The sequence below is a fragment of the Pipistrellus kuhlii genome, unplaced genomic scaffold, assembly GCF_014108245.1.
Source record: "Pipistrellus kuhlii isolate mPipKuh1 unplaced genomic scaffold, mPipKuh1.p scaffold_m20_p_1, whole genome shotgun sequence".
Classification (NCBI taxonomy): Eukaryota; Metazoa; Chordata; class Mammalia; order Chiroptera; family Vespertilionidae; genus Pipistrellus; species Pipistrellus kuhlii.
In genome coordinates this window covers 109112618-109126699 of record NW_023425404.1, presented here as the reverse complement: position 1 = coordinate 109126699, position 14082 = coordinate 109112618, and the positions used below count along the sequence as shown (strand labels likewise).

General features: G+C 36.2%; 1 protein-coding gene across 1 annotated transcript in view; it reads right to left on the bottom strand.

The window, feature by feature from the left end:
* MALRD1 (MAM and LDL receptor class A domain containing 1) overlaps positions 1–14082 on the bottom strand; it is a 578615-nt gene that overhangs the window by 374310 nt on the left and 190223 nt on the right. Inside the window, exon 19 of the mRNA XM_036459535.2 lies at positions 6658–6745. Within this exon, the coding sequence (XP_036315428.1) occupies positions 6658–6745 (88 nt within the window). The remainder of the gene's footprint in view (positions 1–6657; positions 6746–14082) is intronic.

Here is a 14082-nt window from a genome sequence, read left to right as displayed (position 1 = left end):
AGGCTCTATCCACTAAGCCAAACTGGTGAAGTGAAGGATATAATATTCCTCCAGGAGTGTGGTGGAAAAACACTAGATTACCTTTTTGGATTCATATTACCCAAGTTACCAAGAACACTGCAAGTGGCTCTGAAAAAAGATGTTTTCTCTGCAGCTCATGTGCAGAGGCCCCCCTACATTGTGTCTGCTGGGGTGGGGGCATTCTCTGAGACACATGGTGGCTGCCCAGAGCACACTCCCAGCCCTGTGTGTGTCTGCTGGGCTGGGGGAGTTCTGCCTGCCCAGCGCCCTCCCTCTCTCTGTGGCCAGGGCACAGAATGCTAAGGATGCCGCCATCTTTGTGACAGAGTGACAGCTAATTTGCATATTACCCTTTTATTGGATTATCATTAATTATTTGCCTAGAATTGCAAAGAAAGACTAAAGTTGGTAGCAATGATAGAGTTAACTCTCCAAACAAAAAATACTAAATACTTTGTAGATGAAATAAAATTGCAAAGGCAAAATGCAAATGACTAAGTCTGCACTCACTAAGAAGCAGAGATTAATCTGGTTGATATGATCTACCTCTAGATCCCTAAGCTACAGGCAAACCTAACCACCTGCATACCTGTCATTTGAGATCAATGACTCAGACTCATTGGAGTCAATTTTCTAACTCCTTCCTTGCACTGTGACTTTCTTGTAATAAATATGATATACTTCATGCTACATTAATAAAATATCTCTGATAGAACAGATACTCTAACTTGTTTTATTTTAGACTTCCTCATCACAATCATTCCCACAAAGGTAATTAAGCAATACAATTTATACTTGAAAATCCCTAGTTCTTGATAAAGTATTACCGGCTTTACACATGTCATAATTATGTGAATGACTTGAATGACTTGACTGATATGTATAACAGATTGGCGGGGTTAAGTTGGGGGCGAACAGGCCAGCAAGGAAGGAGCAGCTGGGGGAGAGAAGGATGGGGGGTAGTTGGGAGCAAGCAGAGTGGTTAGGGGCAATTAGGCAGGCAGGCAGGTGAGCAGATAGGAGCCAGCAGTCCCAGATTGCAAGAGGGATGTCCAACTGCCAGTCGGACATCACCCAAGGGTTCCCAGATTGGAGAGAGTGCAGGCCAGGCTGAGAGACACCCCTTCTCCCCCTCTCCATCCATGAATTTCAATTGCACTGGGCCACTAGTTTAGAAATAAAATTGGTAAGAAACTAACATTAATGTAGAAGGATGTCAAAATTCCAATCAACTCAGTTCAATAACAAAAAGCCATTTGGCAGATAGGGGAGGACATACAAAATATTGTTGTTAAGCCTCTTATAAGTAGTTTCTATACTTTCTCAATTTTAAGGCATCATAAATTGGAAGACATGCCAATGACTTATTAGCAATTTTTCTGAGGAAAATAAAACACTAGATATCTTGAATAGTGAAATTCCTTCTATTAATTAATACTTCTAGTAACTAAATTCAAATATACATATTGAGTTCTGAAATTTTAAATTAAATGAAAAATGGGTAGGTAATTGCTTAATTGTATTTTCTCTTTGTAGCAGTATGCTGTGATGCCATATAGTCATAGTTTTATTTTTCCAAATAACCCAGCTACATCACCAATAATCCTTGATGTCTGGAAGTAAACTATTATATGTGTTCTGCTGAAGAAAATATACTTTTTTGCTTTTCTTGTATCAGAAAAAAAATAATGTGAAACAGATACTTCCTTTGGGTTACTGATTTTTAAATCTGAATGTCTGGCAACAATTTTTGCTTCATAATGTACTCTGAAGGTCAGATTCAAGGTGAGGGAAAAGGAATTGAATTTTGCCATTATTCCCCATCATTACCCACTCTGGGATTGGCCAACATCATCATATCCTAATGCAAAGAACAACAGGGTTATATTATATGGTTAATTTTGCCTACTTTCCCTAGAAATGTAATTAATGTTGCCTCAATATATTTTCTATAGTATCCTCCTGAACCAGTTTTTGAATAAGAATCTGAATCATCAATGTACTGAAACAAAGGAAGTATGAACCATAGTTGGGAATGGATTTCAAAATTAAGTTAGAAACAACCAGAAGTTAGAAAATAAGAAAGATTTGACATCAAAAAGCAAATGATGCTCAAGGATGAAGTAAAAAGAAACTAAATTTATGACATAAACACTATTGGGGAAATTAATAAAAGTTAGCAGTGAAAAAGCTTACTATTAGAATCAACAATTTTGAATCAATGTCATGGCAGAGGTAATGGAAAAAACAGAACAGATGTGAGAAATATTTTGGAGTTGGAGTCAGCTAGGTTTGCAAGTGAGCCAGTTTGAGAAAAATGTCAAAGGCCCTAACCAGTTTGGCTCAGTGGATGGAGAATCGGTCCTGCCAGACTGAAGGGTCCCAAGTTCAATTCCGGTCATGGGCATGTACGGTACCTTGGTTGTGGGCACATCTCCACTAAGAGGTGTACAGGAGGCAGCTGATCAATGTTTCTCTCCCATCGATGTTTCTAACTCTTTATCCCTCTCCCTTCCTCTCTGTAAAAAATCAATAAAATACATATTTTTTAAAAAATCAATAAAATATATTTTAAAAATAAAAAAGAAGAAAGTCAAAGGATACAGTGAAATTCCAGTTCCTGGTTGCTAGAGAATACTGATATTGTTAAAAAAAAAAAAAAAAAAAAAAAAAAAAAAAAAGAAGGATGGCATGAAAAGAAAGAGGTTGATTTCCAGGAAATAAGTAAAAATAAGATAATCTTTTTAATTGCTTTTAGTATAAAATAAAGGTTATAGGTAATGTACAAATTCATTCTTTAAAGAGTAGGTCAATATTTTATGTTTGTGTATATGCTTTTCAGTTTTTCTTTGTTTTATTAACCAAGGAGAAAAATGTTGTAGATAATCAATTTATACTTAAAGCAAATCAATGTCTGTAGATACTAGTAAACCTATATGTACTGATCCCACCTCAGCAAACATGATATCAGAAATAAAACAGTTCATCAAGAATATTTTTATTAACAGCCTAATTTTTATGGCAAGATTGCATCAAATTCCTTTATAAAACTATGGTTATAACAGGCTTTGTGGCTTCAACCAAAAGTTGCTTTTGTTATAGAGCCAACATTAAAACCGCATGGTTCAGACAGATTTTAGAATTCCATATCTTTCTTCTGAAAATTGAAGCAGAATATCCGGACTAATAGTCTGTAACTGATATTTCACATCTCTGCCTTTGTTCCTGGCAGCCCTTCTCACTCCACCTTGGAGCCATCAGCCACCAAATGCATTTAAGGGCAGTGGGAACTACCACAGTGTCAGTGTGACTGGTTCTTGTTCTCTTTCTTTATTGTTCCCTGCTGCCTGGCCCACAGGGTTTCTCCCTAATCTCAGAGTGGGAGGAGATTTGGGAAACCTCTGGCCATGGACATCAAACAAGCTAAGGTGAAAATCTCCTTCCTGCCCTCAATTGTAAATTCCCCTCCAGGTCACCTGTGTTCCTTCAGTTTAAGTGTGCACATCTGTAAAATTAAAATTGTGTTCTTTTCTTTTTTAGGTTAGTAGTTTTAGACCATTATAATAACAGTGGCTAACATTAAGGTCCAAAGAAGCAGATATCATATTCTGTCACTTTATCATAGCAGGTAATCTCCTTCTCAGTTTGTTCCATAAAATTGAGATAACAAATGCATCTGCCCTATTCAACATTCAAAATCCATTCACCAACAATGGACCAGACACTATTCTTGACTCTTAAAATGTTATGGAATTATGTGAGATGATACATAGGTAGGTTGCATCATTGTGCCCATTTTATATTCTCCATTCTTGCCAAGTTCCTGTCAGTGGAGACTACTTCCCTGTCACATTTTTAGGCTCAACTGTATGACCTGCTCTGACCAATGGACACAAGCGGACATGATGCATTCCTTGTCCCAGTAGAAGCTATAAGGGTGCTGCTCTCTTTTCCCACCCTCTTCCTTGACAGCATCACGGGTCACATAGGGACTTGGTCGTTGAGCCTTGGACCCAGATACAAGGGACACACAGAACAGAGCTACAGAGCATACACGGTTTTAATGTTGTTCTATACTAACACTTAAAAACAAGAAATAAATGCTTGAGATTGTAAGTTGCTGAGATTTGGCTGTCAAGAAAAACTGACTGACATGGTTAATAAAACATTTTCTCCTTGGTTAATAAAATGTAGAAGTACTTAGCATTTTAGTAATAATAATAATAATAGTAAACTAAAATATATAATAATAGTATACAAACACTTAAAATGATATAGACATCTTCCTATCCACCCATCTAACCAACAAATATTTATTGAGAACTACATGTATATATGCCAGATACTATTTAGGCAGCTGGAGATAAAGTAGTGAACAGGCAAAATTTATGGTCTCATGCAGCCCACAGTATTGTGGGGGAAAGAACAAATTTAACTTTAAGAGGAAGAGGTGTCATAAAAAAATAACAGGGAAAGGAGGTAGAAAATATCAGATATGGAAGAGATCTCTGTGTGTGTCTGTGATTGTGTAGTGTTCAGAGACAGCTTTACTAAGGGAGATACCTTTGAGCAGAGATTAAAAAGAAGAAAGGAGTCCAGTGGATATCTAGGGCAAGAGGGAAAAGCAGGTGTGAAGGGTTGGGGCAGTCAAGGATTAGTTAAGAGGCCTTCTAGCTGAGAGAAGTCAATTAGAGGCATTCTAGTGGAAGGTGAAATCAGGCAGAAATAAGGAAGCCAGTCATTTATTCCTTGGAAGCTAGGAAGCAGCTTGGCTTTATTTTTTATTTTTTATTTTTTCTCTGAATGAGAAAGGATGGTCCTAGGAAAACATGACATTATCTAAGCTTTAAAAAGTCATTCTAGATGCTGTTTTGAGCATAGTTTATATGGCTTAAGGGTAAAAGCAGGCAGATCACTTAAAAAGCAGTTGTAATAATCCAGAGACAACGGTAGCTTAAATCAAGGGGAGAACAGTGAGAGCCATGAGAAGTAGTGAACTCTGGATGTATCTGAAGCTAGTGGCTGACCAGATTTGTTAATGAGGAATACGTAACTAGAAATAAACGCATTTATTGAGCTAGGGAGGCATGCAGGAAGGTCAAAACTGAGGGGCAAGTGGTAATCAAGAATTTACTTTTAGACCTGAAGAGTTAGGGTAAACTTGTTCAATGCTGATTTTCTTCTTGCTGGCCTTCCAGAGAGGGATTGACTTTCTGCCCAGTCTGTGGGAACCCCTGCACAGAGTGGTAATGGTAATTAACCCTGCCAGAGTGATGAGGTGAAGGATCAAAGCCATGTCCCCTTGTTACAAGGAAAATAATTAGAGCCCAGCCCTCTGATTATGTCTGGGGAGGGGCTGGCGCTCTCCTGCCCAATAATGCTATGGTGGCAGAGCAGGGCTGCTGCTGTGCTTCAGCACATGGCAATGCTTTCTACATGGATTTTTGAATTGCTTTTGAAATACCCAGCCTCTAATCATAAAAAAATAAAAATAAACTATGCGCTCCCTTGTCACAGATTTTAAGAGCCTCCAGCCACTCTGTCAGAATCATGCTCCAAGAGCTTGATATAGATTCCGACTGGATCAGTAAGCACCGACTAGAATGAATTTCCATTGGAGTAGTATGCTTGTTTTAGGTGTTTCCCTAGGTATCTTTGAGATTCCTGTAAGAAATCTAAGTTGATGCTGAAACAGGTTTGGCTCAGTGGATAGAGCATCAGCCTGCGGACTGAAAGGTCCCGGGTTCGATTCAGGTCAAGGGCATATACTTGGTTGCGGGCACATCTCCAGTAGAGAGTGTGCAGGAGGCAGCTGATCGATGATTCTCTCTCATCAATGTTTCTAACTCTCTGTCCCTCTCTCTTCCTCTCTGTAAAAAATCAATAAAATATATTATTAAAAAAAAAAAAAAAAGCTAGCAGGCATCATAGGTGCCTCTGCTCTTTAAAAAGAAAAAAAAAAGAAAAAAAAAGAAAAAAAAAAGAAATCTAAGTTGAAATGTTGAGTAGGTGGTTAGTATAAAAGTCTACAGTTCAAGGAAAATGTTAAGAATAGAGATATACAGGGTGGGGCAAAATTAGGTTTACAGTTGTGAGTATATGAAACATAGTTTATTCTTATATTCTTATTTATTAATTATTGTACTATTTCCCAAACAACTACTAATATATGGAAAACATGTATGATTTCATTAATGGAAAATCTATAACATGGAGATAAAATTATTGAAATCAATCCTTAGAAAAATATAAGGTGTAGCTTGAAAATAAAACATCTCTAAAGGTAACTGAGAGGTTGATAAAGCCTCCAAAACATTGTAATTACAAGGCAAATAAATTGGCAAATAAACCTTCAAATATAATGAAATTACAGAGTAACTTCAGACATTATTTTCTAGTATTTTTCATGTGATAAGACACAAACACAACTGATCCAACCCTTTTTACCTTTTCACAAAGATTTTAAGGGTTATTACTAGCAAAGATTTACAATAATCTCTTCCAGGGTTAATATATTTGAGAATACACAATTGAGGGCATTTTGGAATATTTGTTGAAATGAAATGCTGATTTCCTTGGTGGGCTTTTCAGTAAACAGGTTTGAAAATAGTCATATATTGAAATATTCTTTCTTACCAGCATAGAGGGTACAGTCCATAAAAGACAAATCATCAATTGCAATGTCTCCGGTGAAGCCATCTCCCACTGAAGCCTCCACCAAAATCTAAGAAAAAAAAGAATAAATTTATTGTCATTCTAAAGGAAACTAACTTATGAAATCCCACAGCTGAAAAAGAATTCAGAATTTACCGAAAGAAAACTCTCTACTGAACCATTAAAAAAATATTTTACAGTATTCTTCATAAGTTAGTAGGCATCTGGCCTCTACCTGATAATCCTAATCAGGAGAACCTCCTCACTGCCCTGAGCCTGTGGAAGCCAAGAAGCCCATAGCAGATTGATGTCTACTTCCCTGTAACTTTCTACCACTGTTTATAGACTTGCCCTGTTTTCCTTTGATCCTAAGTATTTGAAGGCAAATTATTGTCCACTTTTCCCAACTTTGCCCTAAGAGTTCAGATGTTTCCAAGGTTAGACTTCTTCATCCTTTGAGAAATCAAATTTGCTGCCAGAGGTACTTGCTAGATTGTGCATATTGAAGAGTTTTAAAAATTTTCTCACAACGACCTTATTCTGTAACACTTTATGAAACTGGTTAATCGTTATTAGATCTCCTTCTGAACCACATTAATCACAGTGAACTCAGATGATCACAGGAGCTGCAATTCCACCAGAACTCTAGTAAAATATGAAATACTGACAAGCCACTACAGTGTGTGGCAGATTGTGATTAGGGCTGAGTTTTACTATAATAGAATTAATCATGATGAATTATTTTAATACTTATGCAAATATGTTGAATACTTCCTAGGAATCCTGCTATGATTTAATAACAAACTTTAAGCAAACTCAAACTTTAAAAACATGTTCTCTTTTTCCACTATTAGAAGAACTTATGTTTCTATTTCATTTTTCCTCACAAATGATATATGTGGAAGTAGAAATATTATTTCATTTATTAAATTATTTCCTCCATCAAAAGTTATATCATATATTGTTTATTAATGTATTAAAGTTTTAAAAGGTCAAATTAATGATTTCTAACCTCTTGACATTTTCTTACAACTTCCCAGTCTTATTTGAGCACTACCAGACTTCCTCCCTGATTTCCTTGCTAAAGGACTTAATATGGGAAAGGTTGATGCATCTACAAATGGGTAAATATAGTCCACCTAATACTGCCAGAGGAATATTTAACAGTGGTATGCAGGAAGTGTCCCACTTCTTTACAAAGGATCACACCAAATATAAAATGCACTCTTCTTTTTACCACCAGCAGGATTCAAAGAAAAATCATAGGCAGAGAAAAATGCTTTATACAAAATCATACAACTATTCTAATAAACAAAAAGAACTGGGCAGTACATACTGTTAAATATATTTTGTTTTGTAGAAATTAAGACTGTATTATAGTTGGGCCTTATTTTCAACAAGAGGAAAAGGTTATAAGAAAAGACCAATTACTAATACATTTCTTCAATCATTCTGTATCTGTCTCACTGCAGTACCATATAGAATGTGCTAACTACAAGAAGGCTCACAGATGGAACAAAAATAAAAACTAAAGTATATAAAAATAAACACTATTGACTGGGCTATTCTGCTTATAACTATCTTAGTTAATTCATGAGAAGAGATAAAAAAAAAAATAGACATCATGCCAAAACCGGTTTGGCTCAGTGGATAGAGCGTCGGCCTGTGGACTGAAAGGTCCCAGGTTCGATTCCAGTCAAGGGCATGTACCTTGGGTGCGGGCACATCCCCAGTAGGGGGTGTGCAAGAGGCAGCTGATCAATGATTCTCTCTCATCAATGTTTCTAACTATCTCTCTCTCTTCCTCTCTGTAAAAAATCAATAAAATATATTTAAAAAAATAGACATCAGAATTCCAAAATTGATTTTTTAATTAAATTTTACTGGGGTGTTATTGGTTAATAAAATTATATAAATTTCAAGTGTACAATTCTATGACACATCACCTGTATATGCAGTGTGTGTTTACCACCCAAAGTCATATCTTCTTCCATCACCATATATTTGACCCCCTTTACCCTTTATAACTACCATCCCACACCCCTTCCCTCTGGTAAACACCATACTGTCATCTGTGTCTATGAGTTTTTATTTGTTTTTCTTTTTTGTAAATTTTTTCCAAAGTCTATTAAAAGCATACTTGTGCATATAAATATCTGTAAGATTATTTTAGAATGTATACACATATTTGGTTCCATTAAAATGTGTTAGATCAACTGTTCCAAAGTATTTATTTAGTTAAAATATTGGTCATTTGTAAAAATTACAAATTTTCTCATTTGTGGCCACACCCGGTAAACAGCATTTCTGAGTGGATGCTGTCTACATAGGTTTATTTGCATTGCAATTTATTTTATATTTATGGCAAGCATTGCTTCTGTTAGCATCCAGTGCCAATGGGAAGACACTGAAATAGTCCGAGGCACATTGATTCTGGTCAAGGGCACATCCCCAGGAGGGGGTGTGCAGGAGGCAGCTGATCAATGTTTCTCTCTCATCAGTGTTTCTAACTCTTTATCTCTCTCCCTTACTCTCTGTAAAAAAATCAATAAAATATATTTTAAAAATGTATTTTTAACAAAATACATGATCATATCAATAGATACAAAAAAAAAACACCCAACACATTCAACAAAATTCAGCAACCTTTTTTGATAAAAACTCTCAGTAAAGTGGAAATAGAGGGATCATAACTCAACTAATAAAGGCATATATGACAAAAATATAGGCATTATAATATTCAGTGGGCAAAAACTAAAAGGATTTCCCTTAAGAACAGGAACAAGACAAAGATGTCCACTGTCAGAGCTCTTGTTCAAGGTAGCACTGGAAATCCCAGCACAGCAATAGGACAAGAAGAAGAGCTAAAAGGCATCCAAAGGGGAAAGGAGGAAGTAAAACTGTCATTATTCACAGATAACATGATATTGTACATAAAAAAACCCTAAAGACTCCACCAGAAAATTACTGGACTTACTACATGAATTTGGCAAGGTAGCAGGATATGAATTCAACATCCAGAAATCAATGGCATTTTTATACACCTATAATAAACTCTCAGAAAGAGAAACTGAAAAAGCAATCCCATTTACCATTGCAACAACAACAAAAATTAAGATAATTAGGAATAAATGTAACTGAGGAGGAAAAAGTCCTGCACTTAGAAAATTTTAGGACATTGAAAAAAGAAATAGGGGAAGATACAAATAAATGGAAGTGTATGCCACGTTCATGGATTGGAATAATAAACATCATTAACATGTTATTGGATATATTGCTCAAAGCAATCAATAGACTCATTGCAATCCCTAATAAAATACCAATGGTATATTTCACAGAGCTAGAACAAATACTCCACAAATCGATATTGAACCATAAAAGACCCCAAATAGCTGCAGCAATCTTGAGAAAGAACAAAGTAGGAGGGTTCACAATACCCGATATCAAACTATACTACAAAGCTATTATAACCCAAACATGCCTGGTAATAGCACAAGAACAATAGATAAGAACAGAGAACCCAGAAATTAACCCACACCATTATGGTCAGTTAATATTTGACAAAGGAGGCAAGGACATACAATGAAGTAAAGACAGTATTTTCAACAAATGATGCTGAGAAAACTGGACAAACACATGCAAAACAACAAAACTAGATCACCAACTTATACCATACACAAGAATAAACTTAAGATTGATAAAAGACTTAAATATAAGGCATGAAACCATAAAAATCTTAGATGAAACATAAGCAGTAAAATATCAGACATCTCACATAGCAATATGTTTACAGATACATCTCCTAGGGCAAAGGAAACTATGAAGAAAAGAAACAAATGGGACTACATCAAAATAAAAAGTTTCTTTACAGCAAAAGAAACCATCAAAATGAAAACAGAACCCACTGTTTGGGAGAACATATTTGCCAATGATACAGTTGATAAAGTATTACTATCCAAAATAGATAAAGTACCCATACAACTCAACAAAATGAAAACAAGCAACTCAATTAAAAAATGTGCAGAAGGTCTGAATAAATATTTCTCCAAAGAGAACATAGAAATGACCAATAAACATGAAAAAATGCTCCAAGTCACTAATCATCAGAGAAATGTAAATTAAAATCACAATGAGATATCACTTACTCCTATCAGAATGGCTATCATCAAACAATCAACAAATGACAAGTGCTGATAAGGATGTGCAGAAAAGATAATAACAGTTCACTGTTGGTGGGAATGCAGATTGGTGCAGCCACTATGAAAAATAGAATAGTGCTTCCTATAAAAATTAAAAATGGAACTACCATTCGACCCAATGATCCCACTTCTGGGAATATATCCTAAAAAAAAGAAAACACCAATTAGAAAAAAATATATATGCACCCCTATGTTCATAGCAGCATTATTTACAGTATCTAAGATTTGGAAATAGCTCAAGACACCATTAGCAAATTAAATGGATAAAAAAGCTGTGGGACATTTACACTATGGAACACTACACAGCTGAAAAACGAGGGTTATTTTACCCTTTGGGACAGCATGAATGGACCTGGAAAATATTATGCCTAGTGAAATAAGCCAATCTGAGAAAGACAAATATCATATGATTTCATTTATTTGTAGAAACTAATGAACTAAATGAATTGACCAACAAAATAAGACCCAAAGAAAAAAGATAAACCAAAGAACGTATATACTTACAAGAGGCCCACATTCTTGCACAGGTGGGGTCTAGCTGGCCTTGCCCTCAATTGGCAATCAGGTTGCAGGGGGGCTGATTGGGGGCAGGACCAGCTGGGGGGGGTGGGGGAGGAGGCCCATAGGAGGTTGACCAGTTGGCCCCACCCCTGCAGTGCATGTCATTGCAATCAGTCGTTTGTTATGGTCCTTTAAGGTTTTATATATATATAGATATGCATAGTCCATCTATTGTCCTTGTGTCAAATGTTTCCAGGGTAATCAAAGAGAAAAAATGTGTCCCTGTCCTTGAATATCTTATCTTCTAGGCCAGAAAAACACCTAAGTGGTAACACCCTGACTTTCAGGAATTTAGTTTATCCCAAACAGTACTTTCAAGTCAAACAGGTTGCCAATATTTTAGAAGTGGATGTTTCATAAAGACAACTGTTGTAATTGCAACTATCCCTGTGACTATCTGTTATACACAACTCTAAAGCTGTCAGTTACCATTTATTATTTTATACTTGACCTACTCCCAATTAATGTCTTTTTTTCTAGTTTCCATAGGCATTTTGGTTTGCAATTCCTTATGCATATTCCCCATAAATTGTAAAGGGTATGAGATTTTACCCTACTCACAAGCTAACAAGTTAGCCTGCCACTGATTTATAGACATATACTGGAAGAAGATACCAGATTTTTATATAGAGAACAACAGAAAGCATCAACCCCAAAAATGCCTTCCATTGGTTCCCAGATTTCCACAGGAAAACACAATGAAGGCCAGATGTTTTCCTGCACATGCAGTGGGTTGCACCAGAGAACAGGAAACTCTGACATCGGCTTATCTTCTTGGAGAGAAAGAAAATGGGGGGAGGGAGGAGGAACAGAGGGAGAGAAGGTGCTTACTTTGGAACATAAGCACATATTTCATTTCTAAGAGGGTGAACTGTACAGAACCCAAGAAATCCATAAAGAACCATCTCTTGAAACTAATCTTATATAATAAAAGCCTAATATGCAAATTAGTAAAATGGCAGAACAATGGGTCGCTCTGATGCACACTGATCATCAGGAGGCAGACACTCAATACAGGAGCTGCCCCCAGCCTGCAGGCCCCAGAGTAGCCAAGGTGGGTGCCAGCAGGGGCCCCTTGATCACCCTCCCAGTCACCCCACAGATCGGGCCTGATGGCTAGCAAGTCCTAGGAACCTTACCAGTAGCCAATTTTGTGCCCTGAGCCTCCAATACAAAATAACATTAAATGTAAAAAAAGTAAAAAAATTAAAAAGTATATAAATAAAACTTTTCTCCCAACTGTGCAGATCAATGGTGCTACATGGCTGATATATTTAAATTTGTAGAAGAACAATACATCTTAATATATATGTAAATTGAAATGTTCACATCAATTCAGCCTTCTTTTCTCTTTCATGCCTCATTTTATAACACTCTGAACTGAATGAGTCTGACTTTTTAGTCTTCCAGAAAGGGCCACCCACCTGTGCCTGGCCAATCTCCTTTCCACCCACAATTTCCCCCCAATCAGGGTTTTTGCTGTATTGAGGGCAGAGATATTTTTTAAAAATCAAGGAATGGGGAATTTTGGTGGAGGAAATAAGGTCATTCAAAATTTTGTTGATATTTCTTTATCTAAATATAATTCTTTCTGTTATTCTTTCTTGAATGAAAGAGACAGAAACCTAAAAAAATCATCCCATGTATTCAGGTCATATGAGGTTTATTTGCTTTCTGTGGTCTTTAAAGGGATGGGAAAGCATAAAGTAACATTTTGTGTTACTTTAAATAAACCAGAAAGGCCAAAATCTGGATGGTGCTTCTTCCTCCTCCAATATATATAATGTCTCTCTGGACTTTGCCTAAAGGGTTTGAAAGAAATAAGTATTGATCAATTTATAGCTAATCTGCTACTTGAAATTCTGCAACTCATATGCTATTTTAAAGCATCTTCTGGGGACTTATCTACCATGTAACCCACTTCACATCTCATCTATTATTTGAATGAGGACAAATTGCTCTCCAGTGCTAAAAATATATATGGGATGTATTTGATTGGAAGTTATAAAGAAGCATTTAATTAAAAATAGCCTGATCAATATAACAGAGAGAAAAGTAAAGCAGATAGAGAATTGCCCAGCTGCATGGCTCAATGGTTGACTGACGACCTATGCATCAGGAGGTCAGGGATGGAAAACATGCCCGGGTTGCAGCTTGATCCCCAGCGTGGGTAGTGCAGAAGGCAGCTTATCAGTTATTCTCTCTCATTATTGATGTTTCTATCTCCTTCTCCTTTTCCCTTCTTCTCTGAAATCAATAAAAGTATTTTTTTAAAGAAGATAAAGAACTATTGATTAGAAAGTTCAGAAAATAGTGCATTTATTATTTTAAATGATTATTAAGGTATACAGTAATAAGATTTTAATAGAATACAATATAATACTGCCCAAGTGATTGGTTCACACATGTCAAAATAAGTTCTCATTTAAGAGCATAGTTCTAAAATTCTTATTTTTTTTTAAATCAATAGACTCATTTTTATCCTCCACACTACTAAAAATAATATTTAAAGAAAAATGAGTAGCACTATAGTTTGTCAATTTATATGCAAGTACTGGAGTCTCAGGGCATGAAATTGGTGGCCTGGTGGGGGTGGGGGGGTCTCTCAGATTGGCCTGTGCTCTCTTCCAGTTTGGGAGCACTTGGG